The 20,829-nt window shown below is 44.2% G+C and overlaps 2 protein-coding genes across 3 annotated transcripts in view; one reads left to right on the top strand and one right to left on the bottom strand.

The window, feature by feature from the left end:
• The window catches only part of DOCK4 (dedicator of cytokinesis 4), a 245,094-nt gene extending 235,269 nt beyond the window's left edge, over positions 1-9,825 (bottom strand). For both annotated transcript variants that reach the window (XM_035128338.2, XM_035128339.2), the window contains exon 1: positions 9,546-9,825. In XM_035128338.2, the coding sequence (XP_034984229.2) occupies positions 9,546-9,582 (37 nt within the window). In that variant the 5' untranslated portion in view covers positions 9,583-9,825. The remainder of the gene's footprint in view (positions 1-9,545) is intronic.
• Positions 9,826-10,062: 237 nt separating this feature from the next.
• The window catches only part of ZNF277 (zinc finger protein 277), a 51,708-nt gene continuing 40,941 nt past the window's right edge, over positions 10,063-20,829 (top strand). The window contains exon 1 of the mRNA XM_035128020.2: positions 10,063-10,203. Coding sequence (XP_034983911.2) covers positions 10,161-10,203 — 43 coding nt within the window. The 5' untranslated portion in view covers positions 10,063-10,160. The remainder of the gene's footprint in view (positions 10,204-20,829) is intronic.

Genomic DNA, 20,829 nt, shown 5'->3' with positions numbered 1-20,829 from the left:
GGACACAGAATGCTGTTTTAGGAAGAGGGGCTAAGTAGTTTGAGACAATCAATATGTGATTTCTCCCTTCAAGAGGACCTTTGAATTTATGTGGCCAGGCCACAAGTTCTATACAACAAATGACCATTATTGTAAACAATGCATTAGGTAAGCATGCAACCAGTGTTCAAAACTCCCATTGTTCTATGCGCATTTTTGCAACAGGGACTTTCATTAGCACAAGAAGTTTCTGAGTTGTGGGCAAAGTATTGCGCCTAAGATTTCAGATTAAAACTGCAGAGTGAAAGGAAAGGAGGACTGCCTCCCCACTTCCAGCTACTATCTGAAGACTGAAGAAGAGACCCTCTTAATAATATTAGGGTAGTGGGCAGGGGAAGGAATAGACCATGTGAAAAATGAACATGAATTTTAGCAGCAGTACATTCATTATCAACTTTGTATGCTTGTTATAAGAAGTGCACCTAGACATTCTGTTGTTGCGCCCATAACCTAGGTTTAAGGTGCCTTTTAGCTCCTAGCTTTCACATCTCAGTTTCTAACACTGCATGCAACAGGGCACAAGTTAAGCATGGATGTTATATGTTTGTTTGTTTGTTTTTCCTATTTGGAGAAGCGCCACACAATCGCCTTGCATAATATGTCCTGGGAACACTACCACTAAGTGGCTTTGAAGGGTGGGATATACAGTATGATTTAATGCTTGTACTGTCCTCTGCACAAACCAGAAGAAAATAACAGCATGTACAGTAAATAAAGTGGAATATAGTTCATGCTGAAATGTCAAGTGTCCATTTTCTACATATGGAAAAAGGCTGTTCAACTTTTTGGGAACAAACTAAAGCCACATTGGTCCACCTATGAAAGATTATCATAAGTGCTATATTCATCGCTGGTTCATCACCTTTTGCAAATTCAGTTCTGAAGGAATATGGCATAACCACATATTTCTACATTCCACAAACAGAAGTGCTGTGCTAGTGATACAGTTGACAAAGAAGATAGTAGCAGGTCAGGGATACGCACGCTAATTTAAAGTGGCAACTCTGAACAAACAGTAATTATACCTGACTGAGTAATATAAAGACAGGTTAAAAAAAAGGAACATTGACATTCTACCTTGAGGTATTTTGTTTCCTGGATTCTATCCTCTTGCTACACTGAAGGTATATGCACCCAGTATACCTTCAATAGGAAACTCTTTCTAATGAGACAGTGAAATACTGAGAAAAGAACACTGCCCTGTAGCTTTTACATCGTATGTAAATTGAAAGTGTGCTCAACTGTTTCAGTGATTAAAGATTCTTTGGTCTTTCATGCCAACACCCACCAAGGGCAAACGTTTTAGTGTTGGTGCACTGAACAAACTTTAAATCAGGCAACTATAACTGTCTGCCACACAAGCAGAGCAGAATATTTCAATCAACTCCTTGCCATCGTGCTACTATGGTACATGGGAATAAGTTCTTCCTGTAAGGGATTTAATCCAATGAGTATATATGTGCACAAGTAGTTCAGATGTGCGCTCAATAGAGTTAATATGTAATGTTAAACAAGTGTACCGCCTCTGTACGAAACACACTCATTTATTTATTTATTTATTTAGGAGACCCTCCCCACTTCTCTGCCCTTCACCACAAGGTCCCAGTGCAGATTATAGCCATATAAGCATACACTATTAAAATCCAACAGAACAATTTAACTGAGGGATATACATCAGACTGTAGAGGTGGTATCACAGAAATTTAAATAGTCAATGGGCATGGTAAAGAAATGAATCTTCAGCAAATGACATGAAGATAAATGACACATGTCTAATGTAAGTGCCACATTTTGGAAGCCCTCTCCCAGGCCATAATCTCCCATGCTTGCAAGGGTGGTGGAGCTACCAAGAGGCCACCACCTGAGCTGAACTGTAAAAATAAACAGGCATACACTCTTTCATACAAACACCTGTACACGTGTACAGACCTGTGTTCAGTGTAACATGCGGACAAGCCTATATCATCTCTGGGTGAGAGTTTTGTTTCTGTTTGGGCTCAGTGAAATCTCACAGAAGGTTGATAAGATACCTTGTGGCATGCATCTGCATTTATTAGCTCCACGTATCCCTTGTGAATTATGGTGCTGGAGGAGACTCTTGAGAGTCCCATGGACTGCAAGAAGATCAAACCTATCCATTCTTAAGGAAATCAGCCCTGAGTGCTCCCTGGAAGGACAGATCGTGAAGCTGAGGCTCCAATACTTTGGCCACCTCATGAGAAGAGAAGAATCCTTGGAAAAGACCCTGATGTTGGGAAAGATTGAGGGCACTAGGAGAAGGGGACGACAGAGGACGAGATGGTTGGACAGTGTTCTCGAAGCTACGAACATGAGTTTGACCAAACTGCGGGAGGCAGTGCAAGACAGGAGTGCCTGGCGTGCTCTGGTCATGGGGTCACGAAGAGTCGGACACGACTAAACGACTAAACAACAACAACATCCCTTGTGTCACCCATTCCTTCCTTCCCTCTGTTATGTCCCCTTGCTGACTTGCTTAACAATATCAACTCTAGAGAAGGAGCAAGCTTTTCAGTGAAGGTGTTCATGCATTCATCTGCAAGTCACCAAGTGAGGAGACACCAAGTAGCACCCCATGAATGTATGAACCAGCTTTATGGAGGAAAAGATGCTAGATAAGTTGCTTCTTGTGATAAGATGGCTAATTAAAACAACATGAAAAAGAAGCATATTTTCAGGATTAAATTACTGTATAAACTACACGGATGGCCCCTCACAGAAAATGATTCTGTCCAATTGATAATGCAGAGGTCCACATGGTGACGGTCAGGGTTGGGTGCCAGATGAAGGTCAGCAATAACTCACAGTGTTAGTGAAGTTAACTCTTTATTCAAAGAAACACGTGGCGCAGGAGGCCAGGGCTAGTGAGCACAGCAACTTTTCCTGGTATTACACCAATGAGATAGCTGTGAGAACTGAAGGTCCCCACAGTTTTCCTCATCCCTCGAGTCCTTCCCAAGCAATCTGAGACTTTGTAAATGCATCTGTATTTGCTCCACCCTCTTCATACTGCTTCTGGTTCTGGGAGACCGGGGGTGGGGAGGGGAACTGGTCTCAGCAGGAAGGGGAGACACCCATGCCTCTTCACCAGCCACCCTCCTCTCTGCCTCCCTCCTCTCCTGTTTCGGCTTCAGATTCTGGACTTCTCTCTTGCACAGCCTCTTCCCTCTGACCACTCGTTGTCATCCCACCACCAATCCCCTGGCACTGGTCTTCTTCTCCTGGGGGTTGCCTTGGGGGTTTCCCAGCAGGTGTGCCTCCCACCATTCCTCTGCATCCAGTCAGTCCATGACATCAACTCTCTGAATAAAAAAAATGTTGCATGCAAATGTTCAATGCTGAAATGTTACCCTGGGCATTGCTTCAACTTCTGACTCTTAAATTAAAAACTTAAATTATGTATGTTCCTGTTCAACATTGAGATTTGAGGACTCCAAGCTATGTTCTAGTGAAAAGAAATGGTTGTTCTATATGGTTTTATAAATCTTCACACATGGAATAGATGCTACTTGATCTGCCAACCTTCCAAGCCTAAAGCAAATTTGATGTAATTAACTGACTTATGGGCTGCATAACTGTTACAAAAAAATGAAAGAAGCAAAATGGGAGCCCCTGACGGTGCTTTCACTCCTGAGCCATGAACAGCAGCAGAGGGCAGGAACAGAACTGCTCACTATAATAATGATCACCTTAATGCATAGTGACTTTGTGTAACACAACCTGTTAAAACCCTGCAAATTAACTCTTCTGTTAAGTCCTGAGTATCCATTTTAAAAACACAGGACTGCCCTTATTGCAATGCTGCCTGCCTTCCCCCAATCATAAAGGTTTTATCAGATATTAAGACTCATTTGCATAATGTAATAAAACTGAACAGTTCATGTTACATGTGCTATGCTATCATATTGTCAGGGTCATATTTTTTCATTACTTCGTATAATACTGCTCAATTTCTTGAGGAGATCAGATTTTATATCAAATTTGGTTCCATGTGCACTTTCCTTCCTATAAATAAACTATCTTGCATATTTTCAGTATATGATTTCACCATCAACAGAGGGAAAAGATGTTAGTCACTTTTTATATGGTACTTTTTACCTGAATTGCAATAACACCAGAAGATGTATAAACCTTCTTCCTTCCACTGGAATAACTTCCTTTTTTTTTTTTTACAATCTCACTAGAAGTTTCATTGAAAACTTTAAATACTTTGCACACATGTTACATGACTTCCCAGTTGGGAACCTGGACAATATGAACCAATGGAGAGTTTGATACAGAACAATTTCCCCCGCCATTGGAATAACTTCTATCCATATCATCATATCTATATATTTTTGTTGGTGTCAGACGATTTTAACTGTACGTATTTGCAAGTAAAACTGCAAACAGTGGTACCTCAACTTACGAATTACGACTTATGAGTGGGGGTAATGGCCGCGCGCTTACGAATGTCTCGACATCCGGAAAAAAAACCGTGGCGGTTTTAGATAGGGATTTTTCGACTTACGAATTTTTAGATAGGGTTGCTTTGACTTACGAATTTTTTTGTTTTCACTGCATTCCTATGGGAAATCGCATTTCCAATGGCGTTTTTCAACTTACGAATTTTTCGACTTACAAAGGTGCCTTCGGAACAGATTAAATTTGTAAGTTGAGGCACCACTGTACTTTGTTTTGCTTAAAGCCACCAAGGAAGTAACATGGAACTGTCAGGTTTTGAGAGCACCAGAAATGATCACTACTGGCAAAAGATTACACTTCGAAAATCAAGAAAATAACAGCACAACAGCAAAAAATTTATCAAGAGTCTCTCAATTTGCACTTTCAAAGACAGGGTCTGAGTAAACAGACAAGTCAGGAAAAGAGCCTGTTTAGAAAAAGAATGAGGTGTAAACATCCTATGATGGGAAGGTTCTCTCCTTTGCAATTGTCTTTCCCATAGTTTTCCTCTTCCATAATGAGCAAAACAAGTGACCCAGCCGACCTGTGGCTATGGGTACTTTTTCTTGAGATTCTTCAATAACTAGGATTTCTATACTGAATAAGTAACATGGCCAGCTGTATTTAAATTTCAGTGCATTAAAACATGAAGCTAAATTCTGGATCAGCTGAAGTGCAAGGGAATTTGGGAGATATCACTTCCATTTGGCAAAATAAGCAGAGACAGATGAGTCTCTCATCACTTTTAATAGATAACAACTTAATCCTCTAATCTAAGAGAAGGCCATGCACAGCTCATAGGCTGAACAGCTCATAGGCTATATCCAGCCAGCCAAGGTTTCGCCTTCTGCTTCCACAACAAAATCCAGCTTTCCCCATCGTCTGTGCCTATGATGCTTAAAATCAAAACCAAAATTATTAAATGAGGCCCCAGGCCATTATCTTAGCTACCTCACCTCTGGTAAAAGAGACCAACCCATTGAACTAATCAAACAATGAGGAAAGTAAATTTAAATGACATTGATTTCACATTGGCCAGCTCCAAATTCTTCCCCAGGTACAACCAGGTGCCTCCACTGTCAATTTCAAGAAGAACACATTCCACACTTGTTTCACCTGGTGTTTGGCTAGTCGACGTTCAGCTAAAAGCCATGACTTACAAAACAACTCTACAAAATGTTCAGTGGCCATGTTCCATGTTAAAATTAGATTAATAAGTAGACTTTAGGAGAACCTGTTTAGAGTCAAATTACCAATGAGTCTCTGAACTCATGTCAACTTTCAGTTTGCTGATATATTCAAGAAATGAATTGAGATTGGTGTGAGCTGAAGGAGAACTAAGTATCTCACACAAAAATTACAGCTTCCAGATTAATTGTATGGACATATTTCATGAGCTGAGTTCCATACCAGACACACTGAGCAGAATCATGGGGGGACAGGATTAAGCTCAATACATACTCTAAAGGGCAACAACCCTATAGCGTTAGCCCCCTTGGACATGCAAAATTCAAATGATGGTGTTTGATGTAATTAATAAATAATAATAATAATAATAATAATAATAATAATAGATTATTTATACCCCACCCATCTGGCCGGGTTTCCCCAGCCACTCTGGGTGGCTTCCAACAAAATATTAAAATACAATGGTCTGTTAAACATTAAAAGCTTCCCTGTTTCAGTTTGTTATCACCTATTAGGTCCTCCTTAGGATGCACAGGCCCTTTCCACTACAGGGTATTATGGGAGAATCCTCTATCCCTTCACATTATGAATGAATGTAAGCTCTAACTGGGCTGCAGGAACCTTAAAAAGACTCAGTACATTATTGTAGTCAAATTGTTAGGATAAAAAATGCTATGGTTTTAGCTTGGAGCTTTAGCAGACTAATAGCCAAACTGAACGCATGTTTATGGTCAACGTTGCTCATCTGCAAGTAAGTGTGCGTAGAATAACAAACTTAACTACAATTCTTATTTGCCTGGGAGAAAGCTGGACTGAAAACAAATTGGTCATAAATTGGGCAGGGGGAGGGCTCATAGTTACATACACAGTAATAGAGGAATCATATTTTTACTCATAGGTGTGTTCAAAGGAATTTACTCCTAGTGAATGAGTTTAGGATTGCAACCTAAGGCTGAATCTGTATACGTGCTTTTTTGGAATTAAGACCCATTGAACACACTGGGGCTTCGGTATGAATATATATAGTATTAGGGCTGTAATCCTAGGCAGATTTACTTAAACACATATTTAAGCCAGGCTCCATGGCTGCCATATGCACTCTTATTATGAAGCTAAATTCCATAAAGTCTAGAGGAACTCCATCTTGGAAGCTGCTGTCTAATGCTTACTAAAGTATTTGGGAAGAAGTCTGCGCTCAGGAGGACATTACCTCTGAGCAAATATGCAGAGTATCAGGCTGTACACCAAGCAGGCAGCAAAAGCCTACTGAAAATCATGAACCCATATTTATAAAATACAGCTCTTATGTTTGCATGTAATAAGGGAGTTAACTACTTCCCATCACACACCACATCTCAGGATTCTTATGCTTCAACAGCAATTCATTTTAAGGTGAAAGCAAAGCCAGTCGCCTGTCTGGTGACTAACTGCGCTAATGAAGAGGTGCCTAAGGCCTCTTTCTGGCAAATGTTCAGGCAATACACCAAAGCGATCACTGACTCAACATTGAAGCCATTCATAAGCCAGCACGTGTATCCGTGTAGCACAGTGGCATATGCTGAAAGCAATTCAAGAAACAGAACCAAATATTTAGATCAGGAAAGGGCATGTTCAAAGGGTTTGGTTTTTTTCTCTTCAGGAAAGGGCATGTTGTATTTCCCCTGAGATCACAAGAATAATAGCTTAGCCACACTGTCACACCTTTTCCACTTCGACAGAGAGGAAGCAGACAACCAGAGCACAATATGAGGTTCGCTAGGGAGAGACATCTTTCAAGGAAAATGTTACGGTCCAGCAACTCTAGGTTGGGAATTCAGGTTGTGTGTGTGTGTGTTCCTTCCCATGAAATAACAAACTGCAGCAGTCAGATTGTTCTTTGTGTATGGAAAGTCTGTTTCAGTTGAGGGGGACCCTTTCAAAGTGTTTAAAAAAAAGCAAGCAAATGTTATAGCTTGAAATACTTGACCAATAATATCCCACATGCCATTCCAGGAAATACCAAAGTGGCTTTTCAATCCATGTGCATAGCTCAGTGTGTGTATTTCCCCCTCAAAGATCAATGGGAGGGCTAATCAATATCCAGCAGCCCAGCTGTGACTGGGTACATAAAGAAGTCAAGAAAATAAATACCATCAATGATCTGTATAATTTAACATTTGGGTCAGAGAGCAGCATCTGGGATCATTTCCAAATGGAGCAGTTGCATGGCATGCGTCCTGGCTCCCGTGCTAATGGTTAAATACAGAGAGATCTCACACACACATATATACAGAAAGTTTTTGCATTCCAGCTGCATTTTTCGTTACATCGGCAATTCAGCATGCAGGCATACCCTCAAGATCAGAGCGAGCAACATTCTTGCCATGCCCTTCACCTGTAAAGCCAATCAAAGCAGCTGCTATTGGGGCGAACTAGTCAGCAACTACGAAACAAAACAATAAGCAATTCTTCATCACTTTGTCTGAAGCTGAAGAGACCCTGCAATCTCATCTCCAAAGCAGAGGTGGGCAAAATAACCCCATCGCCCATTGGCAACTGCTATCCAAAACCCATAGCAGGGAAGATATCCTTGATGTTCACATCATTTAGAAAGTAAATTTAAAATGAGGCACAATGTACGAAATAATTACTATCACAGGCTTAACATTTGTTTTCTTTTAAAAGGGAAAGCTTTCTATATGTCTGGCTGAAATTAATAGCCCCAAGTAGTATCAGAAGAATCTGGTGTAAGTGACTGGAAGGAGAGAGAAAATGCCAGCTTTAAATAGTCAACTGAGGCAAGAGTGTGTGTGTGTGTGTGTGTGTGTGTGTGTGTGTGTGTGTGTGTGTGTGTAAGGAGAGAGGAAAATCAGAAGAAAACCTACATGCCGCTGTTGGGAGGCGGGGTGAAGGGAAAGATGCGAAATTCCACATTCATCAGTCAACATCTAACGTCCTTTGTTGTTCACCTTTTGTAGAGAGGATGGAAGCAGCCTTTCCTCCTCCAACAGGATCGCAAGTTCCCTAACTGACAATACACCACCCTGTCTGTTTCCTTGGGCAATCCAAACACTTTTGTACTCCATTAAACCCGAGAACAAAAACACCACTACTGGAAGTAGGTTACTATCCAGATTAAAACAAAAACACTCCTCGGCCAACCCCAACACACACACCACATCACATTCAGTCGCGCACTGGTGCCTCTCGCAATCTACACGAAAGATGGCAGCAGTTTTAGCCTGTCTTTAAATCCTATGCCAAAATACACATTTTCGCACAATCGAGAGCTGCTTAGTCTGCTTTTTCTTTTTTATCCAGGACGCCGAGAAGACTGAGGAACCCCCCCCCCCCGTTGTTGTTTTTTAACGATGTTGCTTGCTTAATTGGATACATTGTTTGGATATCGCGTTGCATGCAGACTCTTTAAAGAAGCCACTTACTCTTCTTACCAGCAATGGTCGCCAATTATTATTTTTTAATAATAAGATAGATATCCAATCCTTCCCCGCCCCCTTTGCTCCACATTTTCAAAACCACAAAAAGACACTTTTTTCCCCTGTGTGGTGTGTCTCTCTGTGTGTGTGATATGTTGAGGATGAGGAACGGGAAGGGAATGGATCTCATGCAATGATGGTCCTTCGCTTGCACCAAACAGCAGCATCCGACTGGAAAGTAAACAGAGCGATGCACGAATTGCCAAGATCAAGGTTGGAGGGAGCAAAAGGGTGCACAGTGGGTGCGAAGGATGGGTGCCTCGCCTTCTCCTCTCCCGACTCGCCCCCTTCGGAGCTGCAAGCAAGACCCGGGGAGGGCAAAGCGAGGACAATCCGAAGGGCGCCAAAGGAGGTCTCTTGAGGGGAGCTCTCCTCACTCACCCACTCCGTATTTCTCGTGCTCGGTGGGAATCCACATGCTCCAAAGAGTGAAGGCGGCTCTCGGTCCCTCTTGGCCAAACAAGAACAGGAGCAGCAGCAGCCGCGGCTCCCCTCCGCCTCAGAGCAACAGAAGCAGCAGAAGCAGCAACAGCAGCGACCGCCAAGCGGCGAGCCCCCTTTCCCCGGCGGCCAGCGCTCCCGCTCGCTTGTGTGCGCCTCAGCTCCGCTCCTCAGGCGACCGCGGAGAAGTCATTGTTCTGATTGACGGAGCGCAGCTCGCGCTCTGGGACAGCCGCCGCCAGCCCCGCCCCCTTGCCCCGCCTTCCCCTCTCGCTCTCCTCTTTCTCAACCCCCCGCCCCGCCATGAATTTTCAACTGCATGATGGGAAGTGTAGTCTTTCCGGAAAGCCACGCCTCCCGTTCCGCGCCGTGGATTCTCGGGCAGAGCCCGCGGCCAAAACAAAAGACGGGGCCCGGCGCTCCCGACATCCCTTGCGACGGCGGCGTCGACGACGAGGGGCGCTTCGTCCTCTCCCATTGGCCCAGCCCGGTGGAATCCCCCGCGTGCCTGCGTAGCCACGCCGCGCGATATCCTCTCAGCTGCAGACCGTGGCCATGGCAACTCCCCAAGGCTCGGCGGAGCGGGCGAGGAAGAGCGGTGAGTTCCGGCGACCACGTTACAGCTGGTGGCTGCTTCATATGCTGTGTGCCGTCGTGACACTTGAGCCGTTTCCGTGGTTCATTAGAATCGTAGAGTTGGAGGGGTCACGAGGGTCATCTAGTCCAACCCCCTCCAATGCAGGAATATTTTGCCCAGCATGGAGCTGTTGGCAAGCTAGATCGCCACAGAGAGCGGGCTCTTTCTATATACGGTAGCTTTTCACCCAAATATATTTCTGAACCCTATAAAGACAGGTAAATCAGAACTGTGGCTAGTCTCTGCCACTGCAGAGGGATTCAGGCTGCACGCACTTGGAGTAAGCTCCACCAATCAGAGTGTGAAGTGTTTGGGAGTCAGTTCGCAAAGGACTGTGTTGTCAAGCTGCAGTTTCCTGAATGCTTGGGAGAAAACCCTGTTGAATGCTATCAGTCTTCCGAATAAACTTGGACTGTCAGGTGTATTTTGGGACGCTATGCCCAAGCTGTTGAAACAGAAAGGTGATGAATGTTATTTCTTTTTGCCGTGTATTTTACTTAGCTTGCACTTGCATTCCATCCTTGAAAGGCACATGCCTGTTTTCTAAAATCAATGAAGATGTGACGTTGGAATGGTATGTGCATGAGTTGAAGTAAAGGGAAATGGCTGGAAACAATTCCAGGATGAGCAAGTGTTTTCTACAAACATATGGCACCTTTGTCAGAAATTGGTTTAGCTTGCAGTGGCACATGCTTCAGATTCTTGAAGTACAGGAGGATGGGTAAAAGTTGTCCTGGATGACAAAATTTGGTGTTACTGAATCATAAGTATGCATTCCTGATATGGTCAGTTGGTCTCCCAAGTGCTTATGCACTGTTGCACATTCCTGCAGATTTTTATAAAAGGCCATGCCTCAGGAAGATGAAATCCCATTCTGTAATGAAAGTCATAAGGAAAGAACTGGAACAAACTGCAAGACTTCAGTATGCCCACAGATCCTTGAGGAGCAACATTTCAGTGTGCTTTGATTTTCATTCCTTGAAAAGCAGTTTTTGCCTTTTTGTGTCCCATCTCTCTTCTTTTCAGGGCACTTGTTCTCCTAGTACAGTGGTACCTCGGTTTACAAACACAATTGGTTCCGGAAGTCTGTACTTAACCTGAAGCGTACTTAACCTGAAGCGAACTTTCCCATTGAAAGTAATGGAAAGTGGATTAATCCGTTCTAGACGGTCCATGGAGTACTTAAACTGAAGCGTACTTAACCCAAGGTATGAGTGTAATTGGTTCTGGAAGTCCATACTTAACCTGAAGCATACTTAACCTGAAGCGAACTTTCCCACTGAAAGTAATGGAAAGTGGATTAATCCGTTCCAGACAGGTCCGCGGAGTACTTAAACTGAAAATACTCAAACCGAGGTGTACTTAAACCGAGGTATGACTGTAATCTCTAGATCTTGCTTCCCTTTCCCACTGTGCTTCCGGGGAATCCTGCTCCTGTGTCTGATTGTAATCAATCTGGCAATGTGGTAGGGAAGCAGAAGAAAACAACCTGCTTGTAAACAACAGCACTATGTTACAGCAGCTCAGTTCTATCACAGGTGAACACAAAAAAGGGTTTGTTTGAATTATTTCTATGCCACTCTATACGGTATATTTTTTTGGAGGGGGAAACTTCTAATTTACAGCATATTTATGTTATCTGTTTATGCCAGTGGTTATGCCAGTGGAATGTCATCTGATGTTTAATGAGTCAGTGTGATAATTAAATGGATGGTGACATGCCTTCGATCAGAGAAATCTGGATTCAAATCCCCATTCTGCTATTAAGTTCACTGAGTGGCTTTTGACATTCTAACCCTAACTTGTCTTAGAGCTGATTTAGTGGTGACAGGAAGTCATCAGTTCAAACCTTGTCTCAGCCATGAACTCACTAAGTGGCTTCAGGCAAGCTATCATTCTCTTTCATACTTTCCATCTCCTTATACACATCTTGCATCTCACCATCGTTTGTTGTGAAGATAAGTGTAGTGTATGTCAAGCACATACTGACCGGGACTGATGGGAGTTGTACAAAACAACTGGAAAAGCCAGGTTGGCAAAAGAGAGGGGCCCAGGTGTTGATCCATTTCATACTTCAGCAGTATTATCAGCTGTGTTAAGGCCGGAGTAAACTCATTGAAAGCTCTCAGATTCCAAAGCCTTCTTGTTCCCCTGCCATAAAGGACCCTTAGGAATATCTGGTCTTGGCTGTGCTTCCAGCTAACATTGCAATTTAGGATGTTTCCGGGCTTGTGACTTTTCGAAATTGTCTTTAGAAGTAAAAACAATATCTTCCCTACTAAAAAACCTTAGCAGGTGTTTTAGGCACATTCTTTTAGTGCAGTTCCGTTAGAAGGGTAATGATTACAAGCAGAAGTGATTATGTCTGAAATAGCTTTTCTAATTAAATTCCAAGCTCCAGTTATTATCACTACCAAAATTGGGTTTCTTAAAATAGTAGATGTTAATTATACTGAATTAAAATCATACGAATACATCTTTATCATACAAGTAAAACGTTTTAAAGTTATTATCTGATAACTGTACTAAGTGTTATGGATGGTTGGAAGCAAGAGCGTCTAGTATCCAACAAATGGGGAGGAAAACAAGCTTCCTGCACCCAATCATTTCCTATATAATATCTTATACATGGGTTTCAAACATCTCTACTTGGGTTTTATGTCCATTATATTTGACTTGCACAACAACACCCATTAATTATTAGTGTTTGTCCCTGCTCCTGCTTTTCTAACAATTATCTAGAATTTAGAAGTAACTACCAAATAATAAGACATCACCTTTGTTGTAGCATAGTTAGAAGTGCCATTTTATTTTATTTTTAAAAAAACTTAAGCCCTGCTACAGGGAAGTAGTATTGAAAGTGTACATGTGCCACCAAGATACATAGCCCCAGATACAACAGGAATATAGTCTGGAGGTAACGATCATACCTACTGATTACCTGAGAACCCCTGCCCCACTACATACCATTTCATATTGTAGTGGTATTTTCCCCCTTCTTTTTGATAAATCCCATTCCACAATACATGATTTGGGGTCACGTAGGTGGTGGCACCACAAGCACAGAATGCCCTTTCTAGGGAAGTCGAGCAGTCCGCTTCATATATTGATTCTTGGCAGAGTGTAAACAAAAAACTTGTGTTTTTTAGCATCAAATAACACAAGACTATGTATGCCTATGCTTTTCCTGGGTTAAGATTATCGGATTACAATTTTAATATAGGAATGGTGTATGGTATATTTCAACACAATTAAACCTTATTATTTAAGCAGGGGTAATTTTAGGGAAGTGTATCTTGTTGGGTCTAAAACAGCTGCGCTGGCTGAGGATCCCTTTCAGAGTACAATTCAAAGGGCTCATGCCTATCCTTAAAGCAGGGGTAGGGAACCTCAGGCCTAGGGAACGAATTCAGCACTTGAGGCCTCACTGTCTGTCCCCCTGGATTCTCCCTTGGCCATATCCACTCCTTGCTCCCTATCATTTGCTTGCTCCACACCCACCATGTTTTTACCTGATTGGAATGTGTTACTGAACTCGGATAATGTTATTTGCCTGCCTGGGTGGAGATTAGGGGCGTATATGTGAGTAGGTACCGAGACGTGCAAAGGTAAAACTTGAAAACTTGCAACCACTGCGCTGTCCACTTCTGTGGCTGGTTCTGTCACTACTGGCATGTAGCCCTCAGAAGATGTCATGGACTGGATGGGTGCAGAGCACTGGTGGAAGGCACCAGCCAGGGAATCCCCAGGGGGAGAAAGCTCAGAGCCAGCCAACTGGTAGTGGGTTGAGCATGAGTGGTCAGAAGGAGAAGGAGCAGACCGGGAGGCGGAGGTGTCAGAGGCAAAAGTGGCAACAGGGTTTAGTGAGAAGGAAGAGGCTGCGGCAGAGCACAGTTCAGACTCCGAGGCAGAAGCTGGCAAGTCTCCCCCTTCTGCTGCGACCAGCTTGCCTCCCCCCTGGTCTCCTAGAACACGCAGAGAAATGAAACGATTGTGTGCCGATACAACCTGAGGCTGCTTGAGAAAGACTCTGAAGATGAGGAGTCCTAGTGGGCACTAGGAAGGCGGGGACCTTCAAGTCCTCGCAGCTGCTTCATTGGGACAAGACCTCCCAGAAAGTTGATGAGACCACTAGGCCAGAGTAGTGGTTTGTTCCCTTGAATAAATAATTAACTTCACTGGCCTCAGTTGATTTATTGTTTTGCTAACCTACCTCTGACTCAGCTCTGGCAAACTGCATAGCTGCCAAGTTTCCCCTTTTCTCGCGAGGAAGCCTATTCAGCATAAGGGAAAATCCCTTAAAAAAAGGGATAACTTGGCAGCTATGCAAAGTGATGCTCAGAAGGGAGAGAGAGCTCAGTTGGTAGAGCACGAGACTCTTAATCTCAGGGTTATGGATTCCAGCTCCACGTTGGGTGAAAGATACCTGCATTGCAGGGGGTTGGACTAGATGTTCCTTGTGGCCCCTTAAACTCATATGATTTTATGAATTCATCTTATTCAGGAATGTAGCCCTCAAGCTGTGGAAGATGCCCCACCGCTCCTTTAATGCCTTATATGGCTTGGTCCTTGGCTGGTGCTTCTCCTACATCAACCTTCTTGCACACTGAGGTCATCTTCAGACAGCCTTTTCTAGCGCCTTTGAAGGGTCCTCGAGTGACACTAGACAAAGCAGCATTTCAGCTGTTGTGCCCTGTTTCCGGAATGCTCTCCCGGAAGGCTTGCCTGAAAATCTAGTGTTTTTCGGCACCCAGGAGACAACCCAGGTTCTTTAAGGGCAGTAGTAAACAAGATGATATCTGTAGAATTGGGGCCTTTTAAAAAAATAGGTGCAGGGGAGCCCTGTTCCAGACTGCTGTGGGTAAGGCACAGGGACTTCCTGCCCCTTGCATCTGATGATCTGAAATATTTCCCCCCCAATGTAGATAGCAGGCATGAGAGGTAAAATCTGGAGCAAGACTATAGAGTGTGTGTGTGTGTGTGTGTCGCACACACCCCACCCCACAAACTATTGTCCCAATCTGGAGCAGGAGCTGCTGTTTGGCTTTTAGAAAGTCATTTACACAAATGCTAATTGCATGAATGCTCATCTGGTTTGGCCCTTAAATATGGCTTGTGCTGATTTTTAATTTCGCTGCTGGTTAGTTGTTTTGTTTTTTTACTGTTTTTCTCTCGTATTGTAGTGTTGGTATTATTGTTTCTATTTTGATTGCTTTAATATTACTATAAGCCGCACTGGGAGTGCTAGCACTGAAGGGGTGCTTGCCTAAACACATGTGACATTCAAGGAGCTTATGGGAATTCCTGAATGACTCTCATACAACAATTTTTATTATTATTATTGTTTTACAATTGCCTTGAGGAGGTTTTTTTTTACTAGAATAGCAATGAATTAAACTTTCATGTTTAAAGCAAAGATATGTCTCTTTCCTCTCACCCACTCCCTTTTTACCAGGCAGATTGGTAATGGAAAAGTAGATTTAACTATAACCTGCCAAATTGCCTGTATTTAAGCATTTGCGAAATATGAGAATATGAATGCATTGGCTATCTAGGGCTATCTGGGGAAAGGCCAGGAAATGGGGTATAGATGAGATCTGCTGGTGGTCTCACTGCAGAACAAATCACTTTTGGGAGAGTGCTAACCTAAAACCCATTTTATAAACTGATTCAAAGGTTTTTATACATCTTCTGGGACATCTCTGGATCAGGAGATAAAACTCTCCCTGCTCTTCAGAGATCCTTTCTAAAGGGTATCCAGAGAGATCTTTTATCTCTGATCTTGTTGATAAGCACCACAGCACAGAGATAGAACATAAAATAAAGCCCCTAGGCTATTCTTTAAAAATAAAAGTGAGCATCACAAGCATCACACACACAAACATCACAATGCTGGAGGATGGATGAATTGATTGGGGGGCATATAGAGGTGGGTGGAAAGGCAGAATTCCCTATTGCCACACCCAAGCACTGCAGCATTAAAACAAAAACCCCTAGCAGCAGTCTGAACTGACATAGTCTAGCAAGGGTGTCAAACACAAGGCCCGGGGGCCTAATCCGGCCCGCCAGACCTCGTCATGTGGCCCGCGTAGCCGCCGCCGCCGACAATAACCACTGAGAGTAGTTCTGGAGCCTGCGATTGGCCGAGGTTCAAAACCGGGGGCGGGGCTGCAGGCGGAGGCCGGGGCGCTGGAGCCGCGCTGACGGCCTTGGCCAGGGAATTTCAATTTCGAATGAGGCTGAGGGAGGCGGTGGCACAGCGGCCAGACGGGGAAGTGAGATGCAGGAGGAGGAGGAGGAAGCCCGCCGAGGAGGTAGGAAAGCCCTACAGGCGCCGCCGGCAAAGTTGGTGCCGGGACGGAGCAGCGCTGGATTTTTTTTTGGCGGGCTATGCTGTTGTCTCCGAGAGCGAGTGAGGCGGCACTAGGGAGCCGCCGCCCGCCGCTTCCCTTCCTCTCCTCGGCTGCATCCGGGAGGTGGGCGAGCGAGCGGGCGAAAGGGACGCGGAGTGAGCCTGAGGGGGAAGTAGGCGAAGCACAACAGTCGCTCTCTTGATGGAGCCGGGTTTCTCTTCCCTCTTGCCCCGTTTCCTCCTCATAGACACTCGGGAGGGTGCCTGGCTTTTGCTCTGCCCCCCACCCCCGAGCCGCCCTTTGGCTTCTCAGTTCCAGCGGAGCTGCTCCCCGGGGGGCGGCCGGGAGGGAGGAGGCGGCGGCGGCACGGGTTCCTGCTCTTCCCGCTCTGCCGCCGCCTCCTCTCAGCCCCTCGTGATGTAGGGCTCCAGATGGAGTCGCCTCGCGGTTTGAGTAGGTGGGAGGGGAAAAATTTTGGGGGGGGTTTTCAAGCCTCCTCTGCCTGCAGTCCCGGTAGGGAGAGGCGGCGGCGAAGACGACAACAGCGCGGGTGGGGGGAAGAGCAGCTCTGAGGCGAAGATGCATGTCCGCTGGGGCTGCCGCCGCCTTCCTCCTCGGGAAATCCGCTGCCCTCCCTCAGTGCGAGGGGAAGGGACTCTGGCGCTGAGGAGGGAGGATGCAAAAGCAAAGCAGGGAGTTGGCGCTGCACCGCATGTTCCTGCCCCTCTCCAAAGCATGGGGTGGGTTGCAGCGTGTGGCATCCTGCCTAGCGGGGTTTGGGTGTGCGCAGGGCAGGAGAGGGAAGCCCTCTTTCCACCTGCAGGTTTTTAATCCCAGCAGTGGCTTTCTCCTTCCTGCCGAAAGTTTAGTTGAGCCCCCCCCCCCCCGGAAGCCGCCGATCCCCACCTTTTGTTCAAATTTCCCTCGTTTACATCCCCTCCCACACACACACCACGACGCAGGAATGTGATCCGCGTGGGGGCGGGAATGAGCTTACATTATTACAAAAATCAGTAATAATTGAATGCAGTGACAATAATTTATGATAATAAAGAGTGGACACATAGTCCTACAGACACAACCGGCCCTTTGAGGGTGACCAAACTGCTGATGCGGCCCCCGATGAATTTGAGTTTGACACCCCTGGTCTAGGGAAAGATTTTTCCTTTGATGTTGCTCCATGGAACTGACAATATTGAGGTCCAAAAATTTATAGAGTCAACAGTGATTGCCCTGGTTTAATCCTGGGGTGCCCAGTGTGGAGAAGGAATTAAGAGTTGGGCTTTTCCCTTTCTTTCTTTCTTTCTCTCTCTCTCTCTCTCTCTCTTTCTTTCTTTCTTTCTTTCTTTGCAAGGGGTTTGCCTCCCTATGTTTTTTTTGTTTTGGGTGAGGTGTTCTAGGTTTGTTTGTCTGAGAGGGGGGAGGAATCTATAATTTTGGTGAGATGGGTGTTTTGTTGTCCCCACCCAAGGAAATTTCATAGATTTCCAAATATACCCGTGCGCCCCAAAGGTTGCAGATTTCTGGGTTGACCTGTGGCAAACTACAGTGGTGCCTCGCAAGACGAATTTAATTCTGCGAGTCAATTTGTTTTGCGAAAAATTTGTCTTGCGAATCGCAGTTTCCTATAGGAATGCATTGAAATTTCTTTTTTTTTTTGCCCATAGGAACGCATTAATTAAATTTCAATGCATTCCTATGGGAAACTGCGATTCCCAAGACGAATTTTTCGCAAAAAAAAATTGTCTTGCGAGTCACCATCAGATCGTCTGGCAAATTCGTCTGGCAGGGCATTCGTCTTGCGAGGTACCACTGTATTAGTTGTTCTGTCTGTTGTGCACTGTATAAAGGGGGTGTGATATACAAAAATACACGTGAAACTTAAATGGAAATGAGCTCAAAGCCAAATATTGAATTTATTTATTTTGAAACAGATATCCCAGGTTTACTGGCTTCATTCAGATAATATATGATGCATTTGTTTTCAAAATCTCCTGGAACATATTGCATAGAGATATTTTCACTAGCGGAGGGAAAAAATCTTTTGTGCTTCTAAAATTTTACTGAAGCTTGCCAAAAGAGCTGAGTTTGAGAATGAGATGCAAGACTTGAAGCCGCTACCAATCTTGTTTCCTAATGAAGTAGAAACTACTGTTGTGAGCATTGGAACTAAAGGGCCAGGTTGCTAGAATTGCCACTATGAAACAAAGGCACTCAAGATTGGAATGAAGGAAGCATAATAGCATGCCAATAAAATAGTCGGCTTTATTCAAAGCTTCAGTGACACAGAATTAAACAGGATCTATGCTGCTTCAATTGAGACAGCCACTCGTGCAGAAAGACCACACTGTCTTATTCTGTGTTTAACGTTTGCTTTGAGAAACAGAGTTGGTGCACCATCTCTGCCCTCCAGAGAGAACCTACGATAAATCAGAAAGTGAGGTTTTCAAGGAGACCTATGTGGTAAATAATATAATGGGATGTATATCCATATTGTGTGTAACACACTCAAGTGGCCTCCTATAACACCCTCCTTTGTTAATGCAAACGGTTGTTGTAACTAAAATAGTATGATTTTCAGGGTTAATCAGCTTAGGTACCGGTACTAGGTTTGTGCTGTTGGCCATGGATATGTTTGTGTTCCATGTTTGGCACCATGGTTTTGTGACCAGAAAGGAAGAAATGTAAGATGCTAATAACTTGGGAGCTTTCGGAACTAGAAAAAGGAATACTTAGAAAGAGTTGTAAGGAGCTTTTGTTCCAGAATTGGCCATTACCCAGGGGGGAAATAGTTTTTGATTTGGAAGCCATAAATAAGAGCATTTTCTAACCAGGTCTCACCCTCTTTTTATCAACTGAATAAGGGAAAAGGAGGGGGGAATAAAAAAAGATGGAGCTACAGATGTTTCCTTGAGCTAGTGGTTCAGTTGCAGCTTAACCAGCGTCCGAATACATGAATATAGAACGTTTTTTGGTGGTATCCATCCACTTAGTATCGGAAAAACAAGATTTCCCTCTTTTATAAATTCTGGTGTCTTGCTACTGATGGGAGCTCTTTGGCAGAGGACCCTCAGTCGCCCTCCTAACCTGGAAGAAGTGGAGTATGCAAAGTGATGATCTTGGCCTGCATCAGATCCTCTTGAAAGCAAAAATAATATCGCTGTCAAGATGATGCACCCTCTGCTGATCTGTGAAGGCCCAGCCTTGCCATTTTTTGGAGCAGGCCCCGCCTTTTAACCAAACAGTTTGTGGCAGTTTTGATCTGGATTGGTAATTTACATCACTGTAGCTCAATGATAGAGCACGTACACTAGATGCCTTCCATCGCTGGCATCTCCAGGCAGGGCTGGGAGAGACCCTGTCTAAATCACTGGAGAACTGCTGCCGAGGAGTGTGGAAAGTACTAAACTAGCTTCCCGTTGTATAAGGCAGTTGCTGTATTCCTTTATTTCAAAACTTTCACAACCCATGGCTTGAGGTGCGTACGTTGGAATCGGAAGTAGGCATTCCCCTTTTATAATTAAAAACAACAACCCTGGAATATATGTGGGAAGAATGTGTTGTACCACAGCACACTGGTACCTCGGAAGTCGAACGGAATCCGTTCTGGAAGTCCTTTCGACTTCCAAAACGTTCGGAAACCAAGGCCCAGCAGGAAGCTCTGCAGCCAATCGGAAGCCCCGTCAGACGTTCAGGTTCCAAAGATCATTTGCCAACTGGAACACTCACTTCTGGGTTTGCAGCATTCGGGAGCCAAAACGTTCGATTCACATGGTGTTTGGGATCCTAGGTACGACTGTATTTATCAGTTATATTAGAAAGTATGCTCTGGTTTTTATTTTGTTAGCGCTTTGTGTTTCACATCTGGTGTTCTAAAGCTGAGACAGTGCCTTGTTGGGGTGAAGCTGAGAAACCATGACGTGGGGCAGGGTCTTGAAACCAGTTTTATCCAGTGGCTGTTGGTATTTTCTCTTTCTCTGTGGCAACTCTTCATATATTTCCAAACCTGCTGCCTCCAGCGAACTAAGACACAACTCTCTCTAATCCATCTGCAGTCCATGTACTGAAGGATTTCTAATAACAGGATGTAGCTGAAGAAGATATTAATGACAAAACAGGACTAGTCCATTTTCCCTGTAGTGAGACAAAGACAATATTTTTCTGCAGGGCAATGAATATTGGGTGTTCACACGGGGAATAATATGCTACCCCCATGATGTTCATATTTATTTTA

The sequence above is a fragment of the Zootoca vivipara genome, chromosome 10 (genome assembly GCF_963506605.1).
Source record: "Zootoca vivipara chromosome 10, rZooViv1.1, whole genome shotgun sequence".
NCBI classification, from domain to species: domain Eukaryota; kingdom Metazoa; phylum Chordata; class Lepidosauria; order Squamata; family Lacertidae; genus Zootoca; species Zootoca vivipara.
Note: the sequence above shows the minus strand (reverse complement) of the source record. Positions and strands in the feature narration are given on the sequence as shown.